Consider the following 17,949-nt stretch of genomic DNA (forward strand, 5'->3'; position numbering starts at 1 on the left):
CCTGTGTTTATGCCTGGCCTTTAAAATCAAAGCCACAGATCATATTTAAATTATTTTTCTAATTATTTAATTAGGAATTTGAGTATTCATAAAATAAAATAACATCCCCACATCTAATCTTTTTCTGACAAAATGCCTCTTCCTGAGGGTATTATTTGCATAGTATGAATACCAAGTAAATATATTGTTAGCCTTTGCCGTCCTCTAGTGGTGACAATTTAAAAACGGCAGTAATTGTAGTAATGTTAAAATGATCTGTCCCTTGTCATTTGTAGCCATTTTACTCAAAAATTCCAACTAAACTTGAAAGTTTATCTCATGTCAAATGCATTTAATCTATTCACCCACAAGCCCATGTTATATGTCAAGTTATTTCTAAACACCTGTAAGGTTTGCAGCAGCAGGTGTAAATGTGTTCCTTAGCCTTACAATAAAAGGTAGGATATTATGGGCTACTTTCCTGTTCAACTGAAATGACAGCAATGGTTGATTTTATATGTAGCCTAATGACTTCAATGTAAACAAACCAATTGAACCCACTTCGCATCAAATGCATCTTGACTGAAGAGTTTTTTTGAACTGGACAAATAGCCTATAGCTAAAGAAAACATCCCCCAACATAACTTTGACACATCATTCGGAGCATTTGCTTAAGCAAATACGCAATAATCATAAACACCTCGAGGCCTTTACCTATGGGAAAAACATGGATCACGTGACGTGCATACCTCATGAGCCTGCCTTTACATACCTATACGGTAAGAATGGACCCATGTTAACATACGGTTTCCGTTATATTCAAATCCTTAACGTTACAGTAACAGTAGCACTGGTTGTCAATAGCAATACAGTCACTTTTCCGAGGAATGTCGGAGCTGTGTCATGACACTGTAAACGTCCCCCCTTCCCGGTTCCTTGACTTGACAACGCCTTCAGACGTCAGCCGCACCGAAACTTGCTGAAACTCACCTGGCTGGAAAGGACAGGCCGTGGAAGAAGAAGACGCTAATGTCCCTGTCGAAGGGAAACACGAAACTTCCCCACGAGCTGTCAGGTCTAACAATGTGAACTCGCGACCTGCTGTTTTTGAGCAATTGTTGCCTTTTGGAACCGTACCTGGGACGTTTACGGCCCCGCGGAAAGTCAGGTTTCATGATTAAAAGTTATACCTAAGAGGCAATTCCGGGTTGGGACGTCGGCCGGGCTTACAGCAATAACTCGTTCGGCACTGGGGGTCGGAAGCAAACAAGCATGGACAACATTGATCGGCCAACTATCAAGACGAATGGTAACGATGGAGCAACAAATGAACAGGTGAGTTGATAAATATCAATAACATAAACGACCTAAGTGAGAGTTTATGTTCAGTGCAAAATTACAAAATGATAATACTATTAGTAATAGTAGCCCTAGTAGTAGTAGTAGCCTATTCCCAGTATTACTAATGCTCATCAGAAAATGCACTGTTCATTAGGTCAGGATTGTTGAAATTCAAAAACATCATAGAATTGCAGACGTTATTGGTAATGTTTAAAGCTAGAAACAGAATCCTACCAGAGGACATACAAAAGTTGTTTTTTTTTACATCAGAGAATAAAAATCATAGGAGAAAGTTTGACTTTAAACATCAGTGTGCACGAACAACATTAAAACAAATGTGCTTATCTGTTAAAGGTGTCAAACTGTGGAATTCACAGAAGGATAAATTAAAAAGTTGTTCGAATATTAAAAGATTGTATTTAACTAAACATATTTAATCATTTAAACTTGAGGACCAGCTTGATGCACGTATTGTATAAACTGTTCTGTAGGTTTAGTATTTAATTTGGTGATTACTGTGCGAGGGTCGGGGAAATCAGGGGAGGTCATCGCATGTTTGTGTTATGTTGAAAAGGGGCAGACAAATATAAGAATTATATTCTTCTTATCTGCTCCTTTCCATTCATGTAAATGTTTAAATGTATTGTAATTGTGAATTGAATTCATCATTGTGTGTACAATGTAATGAGCAGGCATTTTCGTGAAAGGAACAAATAAATACAAGTACAAATACAAAAAGAATACAGCTTTCTTTTACCTTTCAATGTCCCATGTTTGGAGCTCCCTTGCAAAGTCCAAACGGCATGGTTTTGGCCTACGAATACTTAAAATTACTATAATAATATGTAATATAATATCCTATAATACAAAAAAGTTATTTAATTGAAGCATAGCTACTTTTTCCCAGGTAAGTAATTACTGAAACTGATCTTATGTAGCTTCTCTATGTAACATTATATCAGCATCATTTTTGCACAAACATTTCCATTGTCCATTTCATAGTAATATTCCCTGAAATGTGTCTGCTCCTAGGTGACAGGAGGTAACAGAGAAGGCGTTGCATACAGGATCCCTGATGCAACAGAGAGCGACACTTTGCTTTCTGGACAGGTGAGTGACCAAAGGTTGTGCTCGTTTGTTCAGGTTCACAGTCTGTTCAATATATTAGAATCATACATATATTCTGTTAAACAAGGATCGGAAGTTTACCAACATCCAATATTAGTTTACGGCCTTGTCCCTTGCCCGAGGAGATTTCTTCAAATTGCCTGGATCTTGTAATGATGGTATGCACCTTAGACAATGAAATCACCAAATTCTTTGCAATTCCTAAATTGTTACGTTTTTTGCCAGTGCGGTGGGAGTGGTGAACCCCTCCCCATCTTTACTTCACAAAGACTCAGCCTCTCTAGGATGCTCCTTTTATATCCAGTCGTGTTATTAACCCTATTGCCATTGAGATGTTCAACCAGTTGTTTTCTTTTACCATTTCACACATTCTGCAGTCTTTTATTGCAACTGTTCTAACATGTATCAAATTCAAAAGGGGCATATCATTTAAAAAAAAAAAAAAAAGACATTTCTCAGTTTGGACATTTAACTCACTTTCTGCTATTTTTAGTTAAATATGGGGTTTCATTGTTTTGCAAATCATCACATTATGTTTGTATTTACATTTTACACAGTGACCCACCTTTTTATGGAAATGGGGTTGTATGTAAAGGGAGGAAAGTGACATATGTCTGCTGTGTCTTTTTGTCAGACTGCCAGTTGTAATGGGGAGAAGGTGCCTCATGCAGCTGAAGTTGAAAGCGATCTGGGACATACATACACTCCTCAAGAGGTATGACAAGTTTTAGTAAAAAACAAAATTCTGGGGCATTTCCTCCTACACTTGTTATAAAGGAAGTGTAACATATCTGTTATAATGTGATAACTCACTGAGTTATCTTGCTATGCCGGGCCACCAAAGAGGACAGTGTAGCTATAAATAACGTCTTGCAACTTTGGAAAGTGTTATAGTGTTATTTCTTAAACAATGGCTTATTAAGTTGTTTGTGTAGGTGTGAGTCTGTGTGTCTGTGTGTCAGCGTGGCTGTGTGTGTTTATGTGAATGTGTGAATGAACATATATACATTTGTGTATGTAACTGTGCATGACTGTGGGAGGGTTGGGTTCTTTTAACTTTCTTCTCCTGATTTTATTTGATGTTTCTCTTTTTCTGTACATCTCTGTAAGGCACTTTGCGATACTTTTCTGTATGAAAAGCGCCATATAAATAAAGGTTGATTTGATTTGATAAGTTATTGCTCCACAGATTAGTGTCAAACTTGAACCTCCTTGTAAACTCTAGCCCTATGTTGACAAATCAATTTCATTATGCTTTTAGAATAGCTCCGTGGACAGGATAAAGAGAGAGCTGAATGAGGTTGCCTTCTGGAAAGTCAAAGTATGGATGGTCATCATCTTCCTTTTTCTCCTCATCTTTGCTGTGATTATCATTTCGCTGTGTGTGTGCTCAGGTAAGGTTTCATGATGAGTGTGTTATTTATTGGGCAGTTTTAGATGATGCTACATTTATTAAATATTATGTGCATAAACACAGTGAAAAGTCAAGTAAAGATTAAAACAATTCTTAAATTACTGTGATCTGTAACAAGGAAGTTTATAATTTATCATCACTGTAAAGGCATAGTTTTAAACAATTTCCCCTTGGGATTATGAAAGTATTTCTGATTCTGATTCTGATAGTTTGGATTATTTGAGGTGAAGTTGTATGAGGTACTTATCCATAGTCAGTGCTGATCTACTGCGGGTAATACACTGACTATGGATAGGTAGTTCATACAACCACATTTCAAAACATCTGAAGTTTCCCTTTAATGTCACAAGGTCATGGCCAACTAAAGGTTGCTCATGCAAGAATAACCCCAACACTGTGTGCAATCAGCCTGTAGACTATTTCAGATGAGTAAAACAATGTAAAGATAAACTCGTATTACCATTACAAGCTGTTATTTTTTTCAGTTTGGAGGCTTTGACCAATTTTCTCTTTGAGCAGCGATCCATGAGGACGTGGATGAGAAGTTTGACCCAACATTGTTTAAGGTGCCTCAGTATTTCAATGGGAGTTTCCAACTGCCCCATCTGGTCTTCACAGAGGACCTGTTCAGCCTTTCCTCCAATGAAAGCCAAGCACTCGCTGCTGACCTTCAGGAAAAGGTTCATACCAATTATGACTTGTATTTCAAATAATATATTTAATGTATCCATACTAATTGGTTGATATATTAACTCAACCCATAGGAACAAATATAGAAAATGTGGAATATGTTGTTTCTTTATTTCTTTTGCTCATTGAAAAGTTGTCTCAAAGTAATATATTAACATCATGAACATAGAACTGATGGGATGCATATTGCATGCCATTAATGGCTGAAAGTGTAATTCTGGCGCAAAATCATCCCATGGTCTTTTTCAGCACTTGAATACATCAAATAAACCAACGAGACACTTTTTTTGTGTAACGACTATTAACAGAGAAATCCAGGAGAGTTGCTAACAGACGGATGTGGCTAACACAGATTAGCTCGGGGCAGTACGGTCAAGGCATTAAAACGTCTTTTTTAACCACTAAAACTGCTCAAAATAACACCAAACCTCTGCAGTAGCATGATAAGTATTCCTTCACATAAAACAAAGCACCAACAACATAGTTAGTGAACCAAGGGTTTATTAAAAGAGCGTTTTGAAAGACTTACCAACTGGCCCCGGTACCAGCTCCTCTTGTCGTAAAGTCCATTCAAGTCGATTACCAAATGCAATCCAAAAGAAAGGAGCCCATTGATGCTTCGTTTTATGTGAAGGAATACTTCTCATGCTGCTGAAGAGGTTTGGTGTTATTTTGAGCAGTATTAGTGGTTAAAGAAGACATTTTAATGCCTTCACCGTACTGCCCCGAGCTAATCAGTGTTAGCCACTTCAGACTGTACCTGACTCTACCGTATTTCTCCGTTAATCGTTTTGTTACACAAAAAAACTGTCTCGTTGGCTTATTTGATGTATATACGTTCCAGAAAAAGACCATGGGATGATTTTGTGCCGGAATTACACTTTAATATACAACAACTGAGGGAAACATGCAGGTACAATGTGTACAGTAAGGCAATCAATTGATGGCAATAGTAGATGTGAGTAGCAATGTGATTAAGGTTATTGTATTTACAGTGTATGCACTATGTCAATACATCAGGGTGCTTGACATTAGTAACATACAGAAGAATATAATACAAAAATATGTAAAGGTGTCTCTTGAATTTGCTAAAAATGTTCACATTTCACACTATAGTCTTATTTGGTTGAGTCAACACCTTCTAAACTGAGACAGTAATTCCACATACTTCACAAAACAAGAACCTGCTCTGGCTGGTTTTCTTAAAGCCTTCAGCAGCTCACAGTAAAGTGAAAGTAGATTGGTATCAGCCAAAAACACTTAACTCACATTGTTTGTTTGCATGTATCAACCTGCCCCACCCAGCTGGCTGACCTCTACAGAGCCTCTCCCGCTCTGGGACGATACTTCTCCGAAGCTGAGATATATGCTTTCAGGTAAACACGCATTGCACTCAAGTGTTTAAGAACTACATTTTTCACTGGATTAAGCCTTTTGTCATTTGTATATTTTACAGGCAAAAATGTGTAAACTTGTCTTTAACTCTCCCCACAGGAACGGTTCAGTCGTCGCCGACTACCAGCTGACATTTCTCATGCCTGAAGAGCAGCAGGATCAGCTGAGAAACTTAACTCTGAGCAGGGAGATGGTGTACAATGTGTTCAGACAGTTTCTATACGACCAGGAGCCGGATGAGTCTGGGCACATATACATTGATCCCTTTTCCTTAAACATGTTTTAAGACACTAGTAACAAATGTTCATAAAACTGATCATGCTTTCTTTTTCATTTAAGTGAGACACTCAGCAAACGCTTAACCTCCAGCAGTAAAGTATGGTTTGTAGCATATGATTTGTCAGACTTACGTGTGATCCTCCCATGAGTCGTATGTAGAAATTCTGCATATGATGCATCTTTCCCACAGGAACTAACATGACCACAGACCCATGAATACATTGTGGCTTTGGGTCATATGAACGATCTCATTGCGTGTTCTGGTTCACAGGCTTTTAAGACTGTTCTAAATTAAAATCATACAAAAGTGTGTGACCGACCTCTCAGCTAAAATGAACATCTACAAACAAAGTGGTCTAACTCACAAGAGAATGAATGCTGATTGTATGATGTACGATATTGTATTTGAGATTGTACTGTGTGTTTCTGTGCCTTGTTTAACTGCAAGTTTAATTGTAAGAGTATTGGTATAAAAAGTGCTTTAATTATTTATATTGAATTCCTGACTGTCAATGTGATCTCATGTATGACCATTTGTACAAAACCTGTGGCAGAGTTTCTGTATTTTAATACATGTGTTTATATTTGTATATTTGTATACTGTATCTGTCACATTATGTTCTGTCACCAGACCTTATTTGCAAACCAAAACTTTGGAACACTCTAATAACATTTGCCTAAAGAGAGTGACAAACTGTAGGTAACTCAGCTTTAGAAAACTGTACAGGAAAATAAGCCTAGGTAAAGGTTATGCATGCCCGTATGAAACCACAGTATATGTTTGAAACACAAAGAATGAACCAGCTGTATTTCTAATGTTCTTTGTAGTTGAACAGAGGGAGTGCATGTCAAACATGCAAGTAAACAGGTTTTTTTTGTTTTTCTGCCTTTCTCTTTCTCTGTTTGAAGTGAACGATTGCATTGATATTTTCCTCTCGTTGTTGTGGTGTGTTGTTGTGTCAGCAGGAGGTTTTTTTTTTTTACAGTTAATAGCGCCAACGGCATATCACATGTACTGCATATCAACTAGAGTGGTGTCAGTAAGTGCAATCTGTTTCTTGGCAGTGATGGTGTCAACATGTCAGTCCTCTAATAAGATTACAGCTGTGATTAATGTTTGTGCCAAATTGCCTGGTCACAAACAGCCATTCTTCATCTACCAGATGGTTTTTAATTAGCCGCCCCTTCAGTTGTTTGCACTCAGTACAAGACTTCTGCAAAAGAGCTGAAGATTGAGCCAACTAAGATTGCCTTGTATTTTTTACTTCATCTTTGTGGTTTGATTTTATCTGACTAAAGAGGATGGTAAGGGTTTGATTAAAATAATCACGTGAGATCAAATGTATGAAGCCTCTAATTTCACAAATAACGAATGTTTTTATAGATATTGTCACAAATTAAAAAGGTTTGTGTTAAGCTCAAACACGAGAGTTATTACAGTCAGTTACAGTATAACTTAAGAGACTCAATAAACGTAAGAAAATAAGATATGATGTAAACAAGTGTAAGGTGGCACATAATAAGTATTTGAATATTTTAATAATAATACACAAAATAGGTTTAACCCCACAACTAGCTGAGTTTTATTGACTTAATATTGGCTTTTCTTAAAAGTCACAATTGGAATCACTTAAAATTTAATTGTGTATAAAATTCTTAATATTCATAAAGAAATACTGAGTCCTTTTTCCCCTGTGGCCACCTTTTCCTGGAGGGGAAATATAATTTCACATGCTGTTCTCAAACACCCTGGCTGCATGACAGTCACATGCTGGTCAAAAGGTCAAGTTTAAACAGCAGTGCATCAGTGGGATCGAGAGAGTTCGACTGTACATAAAAAACAAATCACCCCACCTGCTCTTTGAGATCTTTAAATATTGCAAATGTTGGACTAAACATGAAGAAATCTGCACATTTCTGTTCAGACTGGATTTATTGATTTTGACTGGACAGCTTTAATTGATCTAAGCTGCTCTTTACTGTATTTAGAGTCTGGACGCTTCTGCATGCATGTGTCCATCTCTGCCCTGTTAAAGTAAACACTTTACTTAATCTGTTGGCAGCAGTGCAGGAGCATGTGCCACGCAGGGCAGCAGCATGGATCCTGATTGTGTATACCTATAGGTTTATAGATACTATAGCTGCCTGTAGTCACTGGTGGTCCATCTCACATCCTATTCTGAGAATGGTTAATCGCTTAAAGCCCGATTTACTATAATAAATCCTCTGAGCTTAGATAGCCTGCTTTCCTCAAATACCACTACTATATATCTTCTGTTATCCATTATCCTCTGAGATGGGTCTTGCAGAAGAGTCACTTAGGGCAGTCAAGGGTCACCAGTGCGTGTTAAACATGTATTTATCCATTCTGGATAAGCGTGCAGGTTTTTTTATATAGTTCTACCACAAATAAAATACTCTCAAATGCTTTAAAAATAAATCTTTCATGACACTTGATGTAGTAAGATTGATGATTTTCTTAAGAAATCGTTTTATAACCTTATACCTCTTTATTTCAGGGTCAGTGGCAAAGACGTTTGTTTAAGCATGATAAACATTGCTTGTTTCTGAGAGGAGAAAACATCACATGAACCCCCCATCTCCCTGCATGTTGATATGACACAGAAAATGTTTAGCTAATGCAGGAAGGGTTTGAAAGTGGTTTAAGTACTTGTAAATGTTACGCAAGGTAAGTAAATATTATTTATACAAAGTGCATACAGCAACAAATTTATAGCATAAATATATAAAATGAAATGAATAACATACATGAACAACAACATTGAAAACTATACGCTTGTGCTTGCACACACACGCACACACACACACACACACACACACACACACACACACACACACACACACACACACACACACACACACACACACACACACACACACACACACACACACACACACACACACACACACACACACACACAAGAGAAAACCACCTGTATAGATGAATAGATAGATAGAAAGATAGATACTGCATATACAGTGTGTATTCCGAGTGTGTCTGTTTTTGGTGTGCCTTTTATTTTGTGTATTTTTTATTTCTTTTTTCTCTTTTTTATTTACCTTGGTTAAATGTGTCTATATATATATATATATATATATAGGTGTCTCACAAACCTTTAGAAAAAAGAAATGTACACAATGGGGTAACATGGACTTTTTCATTCCTCCATGTATGTTTTTTTCTACCTTACCATTGATAATTATATCCAGGGTACAGTACATCTGACATGTTTCTTGCTAATATACCAGGAAAACTATTAAGCTCTTATATTATCTCTTGTGTGTTGATAAATTCTCGCAAACCAGCACAAATTCCCAGTATGCGCAGGGTTATGCACTCTCCTGCAGCATCCCTCAATGATGTAAGCTCTTGGGATGTAAGTGTCTGACCTGAGCACCAGCAGCAGTCTTTACACTCTTTGCCTGGTATCATTCTGTTAAAAATGCATCAAATAACATTCTTGCTCCTTTTGTTCATTGTATCTTTAAAAAGTCTAAGTCATTCTTTGAAAACAGGACAACAAAAGACCCTAGAAAGAACAGGCCTACAAGACACGTATAAGCACGCAATTTGATACACATGGTTAGTTGTTTTTTTTTAAAGTGCATTCATACATGTTTTTCCTTGTATTTAACATACATATACTATGTATGACCATATTTATATAGATTTTAATAACTTTGATTTAATATTTCATAATTGGCTTAGTACGTGTTGTGAAGCTGTGCGTGTTCGTAAAGAGGATGAGTTGGTTCCAAGAGGAATCCCCTTGGTTAATACCCTGAAGATTCCCAGAGGTGTGTGATAACCGTCGAGAGTGGGCGTTTAGTTACAGTATGTGGGCAAGTTCAGATTATTTATTTGCATGCATTAAGACATGACTGTGCAGGTGAGAATACAAAAGAAACCAAACAAACAAAAAAAAACATTTCTACACATTAGTCCCACCTCCCTTGGTAACCAAGCCCACATCAGTCATAAAGCATGCAATGTCCTGAGGTTCTTGGAAGACTTCTCCACTCATCCCATTAAAGGGTTATGTCTCCTTTTGGCTGTGCCAAGACTTAAAGATTAAGGTGGTCGTTGTATGAGATTTCAACCAGACCTCAGTGCTGCCAGGGCTCTGAATGAACACTCTCCTCTCTGATCTTAACCTCACTGGCTCCCTGCAGGATTCTGGACCAAATCATACCTCTGGACAGGAATAATGGGCAGCAAACACTCCACCCTGGATGATATTATGGAGGAGGACATGCACCACTGGTACACCAAATTCATGAGAGAGTCTCCTTCAGGACTCATGACGCTCTTTGAGCTCAAGACTATGCTTGAAATGACCGGTATGACAGAAGAGGCCAGCAGTTATGTGGACCAAGTCTTCTTTACCTTTGACATGGATGGGGTAAGAAAACACCTGCAGCAGATTTCTTCTTCACTGTTCAGGAAAAAATGGAATGTGCGTTTTAGTTAATAGTCGGGTCATTCTGGTCACAACTGCCAAAGACAGTTGTTTGTTGAATTCCCAATGCATGGACCTTGTTGATTAAATCAGTTCTCTGGTATAGTAGTACCATACTTTGCTGTGGCTCGCTGTGTTATTTTACATGTTATTTTATATGGTATTTTGCACAAACAGTGCAACTTTTTTAAAGGATTGTTCAGAGGTTGCAGAGGTCCTGGATCATTTGAGGTTAAACTCTTTACTCTGTGAGTCCTGACTTCTTTCACAAAGCTTAAGATCAGAGAACATAAATTGTAAACGCGAAGTACTTCATTTACACTATATTTGAAATATGTGCTATAGATTCAGAATTGCATAGAAAACTGAATGGTAAAGTTTTCGTTTTTTTAAGAATTTAATTGAAAAATACATTTTTGTGTTGCTGTGCAAGCCCATAGATCCATATGTCCTTCCCCTAACAGTTTCTTTCATGTGTCATTCTGCAGGATGGTTATTTAGACTTTGTGGAATACATCGCAGCAATAAGTTTATTACTGAAAGGAGAAATTAACCAGAAACTAAAGTGGTACTTCAAGCTCTTTGATCAAGATGGAAATGGAAAAATTGACAAGGACGAACTGGAGACTATATTCAAGGTACAGCATATTTTCCTCAAATGTTACATAATTAGAGTTTCACAAACAAGTGAGAAGCTTCTGAATCTTAAAGCTTAGAAGATCTACTCTGAAATGGGCCATGAACCAGACATGCCATAATCCAGGGGGCTTCTTATCCAACCCCAGGTCTAAATTTGGCCATGCCTACAACCTAATTCAGTCACTTCACATCCTAGATTACACGACAGATTTTCCCCTTGTTACCTTTGTATTAATAACTGTAGACACTTTTCACAAGTCAAGTCAAATCGTGACCTCTGAAGTGAGGAATGCATTTATCATGTGGTTCGGATGACTTGTCTTCTATAATTCTTGCATTCAGCAGCTGATTGAAGAAAGGCACCGTGTTTAATTTAAACGACGGACCTTTGCAAAAGTCCGTTTAACAAACAATAACCTTCTGAAATTCTTTTATCAGGCTATTCAAGATATCACCAGGAGTTACGACGTCCCTCCGGAAGACATTGTAACTCTGATATATGAGAAGATTGATGTCAACGGAGAAGGTAAGGACATGATATGATAACATAATGTATTAGCCCTGAACATAACAGCAATGTTCTTGGTTAGAAATGACATTACCATGACCAGTCCTGCAAGGCATCAGAAAATACTCTAGTTCTGAAATGTCCTAATATATGATTTGAGATTTAAAAATCTCCATTTTAAAAAACCCTCATGTTTAAAATGTGTTGATGCCGTTTTCATCTGTTGTCTCATCAGGTGAGCTGACGCTGGAGGAGTTCATCAGTGGAGCCAAGGATCACCCCGACATCATGGATATGCTCGCCAAGATGATGGATCTCACCAACGTCCTGGAAATTATTCTCAGAGGTCAACAGAAGAAAGCTGTCAACTGAACCGGATCTACAAGCTTGAATGTGTGGAGAATCGATTTTGGAGAGTTTTTTCAGAATGCAGCAGTGTGGAGGACAGAGTGTATGTGTGTGAGTCAAGTCCCATCTCGAACTGCACAGACTGAACTGAATGAACTGACTAAGCAGTGCCGCACAGATTTGATCTCTCTCTGTGTCGCCTGAGGGAAGCAGAGAATGCGTCCTCTTCCCTCCGCTTGTGCTCTCACATGAATTGAACAGTGGCCCTTCAGTTTTGTTACATTTTTATATACTGGCAATGACTTTGGAGAGTCTCAGGGAAGGGAGGCCCATCTGCTTTCAGGTTCCCATCACGGTTCGAGCAGACGGTTCGAGCATCACGGTTCGAGCAGATGGTGCAAGGAGATTGGCTTTATTGATTTGAAAATGTTGTATGGGACTGTTGGTTTACGGAACTGTCAGGAACAAGAAACAACGGAAGACCTCTTTGCAAATTTCGTACAAAACGTCTTCACAGAAAGCACTTCCCATGTGTAATGCTGTAGGTTGACATCTGAGTACACTTACTGAGATTGTTTGTCCTTTGTTTTGTGTTGTTGCTCATGTAAAACCAACATGAAAGCTACACTGTTGCTTATATACAAACTGGATGGTAACTGAATATCCATGTAGTGACTGAATGTAAAATATTTGACATGAAATGTAATGTTTTACTGTAGTTCTCAATACTTAAGGTTAAAGTGTTGCCTTAAAAATCAATATGTTTTTGTTAAAAAAAAGTTTTGTTTTGTTTTTTAATGAGAAAATAATCTGATCTCGCACTGGCAGTTGACTGTATCATTCGGTAACAGTAAGACCGAAGAAGGGTAAAAATCTGAAGTAATGCTTAACTAATGCACGACTCACGATTATTGCATGAATGCATTCAGGATCTATCATGAATTCTGTTGCTCACAATTAACAAATGATCAAGTCACGCAGTGGCTTGATTCGATTGGTTCACATTTCGCAGCTCATCAGTTAAGGAATGTTACATAACATTTACTTCATACATGATGAATTGATATGCAATTAAATTAGCTGGAATTCTCTAGCATAAAAGTTTATTTCAGGACCAGTGGAGTGTATCCCCAGATTCAAAACCATCTAGCAGGTACCTATTGACAAATTAGAGGAAAATGATCAGACATGTTAAAGCTCACACAATAAAATAAATTCAACAAAATCAATTTTTTTTAAAAAGAACCCTATGTTGCACGTGTCAAGACTACCATTTGGTCTATTCTCAGAGAAATGTGAAATGTGAATGTGAAATATATTTTGACGTAAGATGAACTCAGCGAATTTGGTCGCATGTTAATTAATATATAACTGAGAATTAACGGTCTTATCGGGTGATCTATTAAGTGTGAAAACATGTGTGTGAATGTGAATATTCCAGCATTTCTCGCCAGATTAAGATGCAGGAGTAGTAATACATCAGGTTCTGGTTTTTGATATAATATCACACTGCACAAACTGGACTATTTTTCCTTGAATCGTTGGATTAACATTTTCTATATTACAATTTTTTCTCAATTGTTATACATAGTAGACTGCTGTCAACAATATGAATGGGAAAAGTTATAAAAGGTAACGTAAAAGAGTACACAATAACCATAATATCGCATGTAGTAGCATTATTATGGGTCAGTCAATAACTGAAAATATATTCCAAATACTACCTTATCCCTTATCTTTTTCTTTTTTCGAGACACAAACTGGTATTTTGTGTTCAGGGTTGTACTTGGCTCCTCTTCTGGGCTAGTCTGCCAAGGTACAGGCTGTCTGCAGAGCTTTCATTTCCATTTGTGTAGAAAATACCAGAGCTCAAATCTTATAATCAGCCATCATTTAGTTTTGAGGGGGAACCAGACTTAGAAAAAAGTGTTTGCACCAAGGCCCATCTGGACCCTTCATTTTTATGATCATGTGAGAACCATAATGAAGCTAAATTTAATTTTAAAGACTACCCATATAAGTTATAGTCACTTTTGCAGTATTGTGCGCAAAGAGACAACAGAAGAACCAGAAGTTCAAGTCTTTAAGATAACCGTCAAATGTAAACACAGCTGACCTTGTCTAAACACAAGCTTATTTTTGTTGGATCCAAATTTGACATCACTCAGCTCATTTCTTAAACAACTTTTTTATTTTAAATACTTGAATTAATGACAACAGGAGCATGTTATCCTGGTGTCATGCAAATTGTGTGCATGGTTAATGATTTGTCAGACTTTTTTGCATACCGGTCAGACATTATTATGACCTCGGAGAAATTTCACATTGTGTAAACCAAACAAAGATAAGAGTTTGACTCCACATAGCACTCAAAGCCTTCCTAGATGTATCGGGTGATGCAATTACGTAACTGCACAGCCCACCAATGCTCATCATATAAATTCAACAGTATCTGCTCTCATGGCTTTGCACTGCACACTGATTCCTACTGTCAGCCACCACAGAACGGGAACATCCAAGAACATCCAACTGGAACCATGCAGTCTGCCGAAGCCAAATTCAACAGAAACAGCCTGCTCTTGGCTCTGAGACGATACAGCTCAGCTGTTACAGACATGGAGCAGACCATTCTCCTGCCAAGCCTGCTGCGAGATGTGCCCTCTGATGAGGTGTGGGACTGTGAAGCAGCAGAGGAGTCCTGCGGTGACCTTTATAGCAACTACCTGATGTTCAAGGCCATAAGAAACACAGTAGAGAGCAGCCTGGTTCTTCAGGACGACCCGGGCGTTAGGAAGAACACAGCACTCAACAAGGCCCTCGAGCCTCTCTTGGACACAGATCCTGAAGCTGTCTTCAGCTTCCACCTGAGAGGACTGTTTTCTGTGATGAGTGACCTCACCAAGAAGACTCAGAGCCTCACTGAGAAATATATGGACATCATTGGAGTGGCATATTAGAAAACATGTAAGATATGTGGACACCAGGCAAAATGTCTGTTTTTGTGTGCTGTATATGTAACAAAGTCACCTGAACATCTCAAATGTCTGAACAGTTGTCATTCAGTGACACCATGCTTACAACTTTATGGATATAAAACAAAACATGCATTGCCAATACTGATGATTTCTTTCTTCATTTGCTAACTGTAATAAATGTGGAACCTATGGTTTGAAGGTATGGCAAAATGTAGATTGATAAAATGATCCTGAACAACAGAGCAGTGTTCTCGGCTTGATTTATGTCCAAACACAAACTCCTAAGAAAATAATTCTGTCAGAAAATGTTGAATTCAGGGTTGTTTTTTTTATTTACAGAACCATATGTCACACAATAAACGATAGATTTCACAAAAAGACCACTCAAGACAGATGGTAGTCTGCAAGTGTTTTCTTTCTCCCTCCCGCTTCCATCTCAACACCCGCAACACTTAGCGCACAGGATGGAAAGGCTCGACAATCTCTGCAAAGGTCTTTTTTTCTGGTGAGATAAAAGAAACAGAGAAAAATCTGAATCAGAAATACTTTAATAATCCCAGGGGGAATTTCTCTTACAAAACTCCAGATATACAAACAAATATTATACAGACAACATATATTAGAAAAATTAAAATTTACAGAAATGAATAAAACCATTTGATTACACACATACATACATACATTCATGGGTCACCACGTTTTAAAAATCTAGGCCTATATGAAAACTTACAAATGTTGTGTTGTACTTCAAACACAACAGAAAGTACGGCACATAAGATTCTAGTCGGTTGTCAGCATATTATTGTTGTTACTAATGATTAAATATATGAAAAATATATCAGGCACATAGGGTAATGTGCAATGGAATAATAGAACATTCAGAAACAAAGTAATGAAAATATGCTGAATACTAGAATACATTCATATACGTAGAGCGCTGTATGGTCCATTATTGAATAAACAGATAATACCAGCGCTGCAGTACCCTCTTTAAACTACTGTTACCTGGCCTGTGTTGATTTAAAAATCCACCAGCCAACTATCATGCCACAAATGTTCATCAAAAAACAAACAATCAAAGAAGTACAACAGAATTTGCTTAGAATCACAGATAGGTGAATGAAGTGGGGCTAATCAGTGTCCTTTTCAGTCTTAAACAATTATCAAGTGTTAAAAAATGTGCATCAAATGTAATTAGAACTGTATCATTGGATACTTGTGTCTTCTGTTGGAGCAAAAAACACTGAAAATCCACTTACCCTTCGCTGCAAATTCCACTGGATGGAGTCTGACATACTCATTCATTTCTCGATCCAGTTTTGCATAAACGTAATTTTCATATTTTGTTGCGTGGTAGCCTATAAACCAACCAATAGTTGTCAGGAGGACTTGTCGGTGAACACCTAAAAAAAAGGAAAATGAGAAAAATGATTATTGTGTTTTTAGCACACAAAATGACAATACTATAAAAAAGTTTGCATTGAAAGCACACATGAAAAGCTAATATTGTGCTTACATGGAGCCAAAGGCTTGCACCTTATACTTTTCAAAATAAGGGGAGACTGGTTTCAGTATTTCATAGTTTCAGTAGACAGTAGTACATAAGTAGGTTCATTTTTCCACTAATGCTACCTGGTACTAGAATAAAGTCAAATTCAAAATATAATACTGCATGTAGACTATACCAGATAGATGCCGTTTTAATCTAAGAAAAAAGCACCATGAAAAGGCCCTGTAAATGTTATTGTAAAGCTGATACGATGTATGCTAACATTATATTATTTAGCCTGTTTATTTTTATTTTATTTAAGACAGACAGAGGGGAACGCTGGCTAACAACACAACTCACTTTCGGCTCACAAATATGTCACAACTGCTCTGCAATTACACAACATGTTGACTCTTTGCTCAGTGTACCATGTCGAACCAGGGGTTTAATGCATTTGCATTAACTGTCGCATACGCGTGAGAGGAAAGTGCGCTTCCGTAGACAACTGTGAAGTGTGAAAGACGGCTAACAAACATGCTAACCTGATCTTAGAGGCGGCCTGTTGTTAATGCCATTGTGGAGCATCGCAGAGAACCAGCCGATACCTGCCAGCCACACCGACGTCCTGTTGACGACTCCCGGGGGAGGGAGACCCTTTGACTCGTCCGGTCCGAACCCCATGGCGAGAATTCGATGCAGAAACGTAGATGACCTGCCGGCTGTCTGCGTTCGCTTAACGGCTATCACCTCTCGTAGGAAGTCAAGGGCATGGTGTGCAACAGAATGAAACGCTCGGGCACAACAAATGAGAACCGCTTCAGTTCCGCCTATTCTGTTTCCTAGCAACCAACGTCAGAAGATAAAACTTCCCATTTAGCATTTAAGGTGATAACTTTACATTGACGTTATAACGATTGGATTTTGTTATCAAATAAAATACACATTACATATGTGTGGGATATTTACATTGGACGAGGATCGCCGAAAGCAACTGGACCACACTAAGAGGACGTTTCAACCGGTTAATAAAGAAGATAGCGTCTATGGTCCAGTCACGTAAATCATCGCAGTATCTTATAGATCAGCACTGGTATCTATTTGCTTATGTCATGGTTCTAACATAGTAACATTACAATAGCCTTTTTTTTACGTTTTACTATTTTATATTTTGCTTCTTAATATGGGATATTTATATTGCAAATCATTTAAAGTTGCTACGTGTTTCGTTGTCCTAAAAAAACAACGACAATATCTATCTATCTATCTATCTATCTATCTATCTA

The 17,949-nt window shown here is 37.8% G+C and overlaps 4 protein-coding genes across 4 annotated transcripts; 3 read left to right on the forward strand and 1 right to left on the reverse strand.

Annotated features, from left to right (window-relative positions):
- The first annotated feature begins 975 nt into the window (after nucleotides 1-975).
- c15h3orf52 (chromosome 15 C3orf52 homolog) lies at nucleotides 976-7,561 on the forward strand. Its single transcript, XM_083914437.1, has 7 exons — nucleotides 976-1,314; nucleotides 2,353-2,430; nucleotides 3,083-3,163; nucleotides 3,710-3,842; nucleotides 4,382-4,542; nucleotides 5,858-5,928; nucleotides 6,047-7,561. The coding sequence occupies exons 1-7, from the start codon at nucleotides 1,252-1,254 to the stop codon at nucleotides 6,231-6,233; spliced, it is 774 nt and encodes a 257-aa protein (XP_083770563.1). The 5' UTR covers nucleotides 976-1,251; the 3' UTR covers nucleotides 6,234-7,561.
- Nucleotides 7,562-10,455: 2,894 nt separating this feature from the next.
- Nucleotides 10,456-12,226, forward strand: guca1c (guanylate cyclase activator 1C; the record flags this gene model as incomplete). The annotated part of the gene is made up of 4 exons (XM_083913365.1): nucleotides 10,456-10,650; nucleotides 11,196-11,345; nucleotides 11,785-11,872; nucleotides 12,090-12,226. The coding sequence occupies 4 exons, from the start codon at nucleotides 10,456-10,458 to the stop codon at nucleotides 12,224-12,226; spliced, it is 570 nt and encodes a 189-aa protein (XP_083769491.1).
- A 2,513-nt stretch (nucleotides 12,227-14,739) lies between these two features.
- thrsp (thyroid hormone responsive) lies at nucleotides 14,740-15,159 on the forward strand (the record flags this gene model as incomplete). Its single annotated transcript, XM_083913436.1, has 1 exon — nucleotides 14,740-15,159. One exon carries the CDS (start codon nucleotides 14,740-14,742, stop codon nucleotides 15,157-15,159), a length of 420 nt encoding a protein of 139 aa, XP_083769562.1.
- Nucleotides 15,160-15,490: 331 nt separating this feature from the next.
- Nucleotides 15,491-17,426, reverse strand: ndufc2 (NADH:ubiquinone oxidoreductase subunit C2). The gene is made up of 3 exons (XM_083914341.1): nucleotides 17,209-17,426; nucleotides 16,437-16,580; nucleotides 15,491-15,679 (listed from the first exon to the last, which is right to left on the reverse strand). Exons 1-3 carry the CDS (start codon nucleotides 17,345-17,347, stop codon nucleotides 15,630-15,632), a joined length of 333 nt encoding a protein of 110 aa, XP_083770467.1. The 5' UTR covers nucleotides 17,348-17,426; the 3' UTR covers nucleotides 15,491-15,629.
- Nucleotides 17,427-17,949: the final 523 nt, after the last annotated feature.

The sequence above is a fragment of the Echiichthys vipera genome (genome assembly GCF_963691815.1).
Source record: "Echiichthys vipera genome assembly, chromosome: 5".
Taxonomy (NCBI): Eukaryota; Metazoa; Chordata; class Actinopteri; order Perciformes; family Trachinidae; genus Echiichthys; species Echiichthys vipera.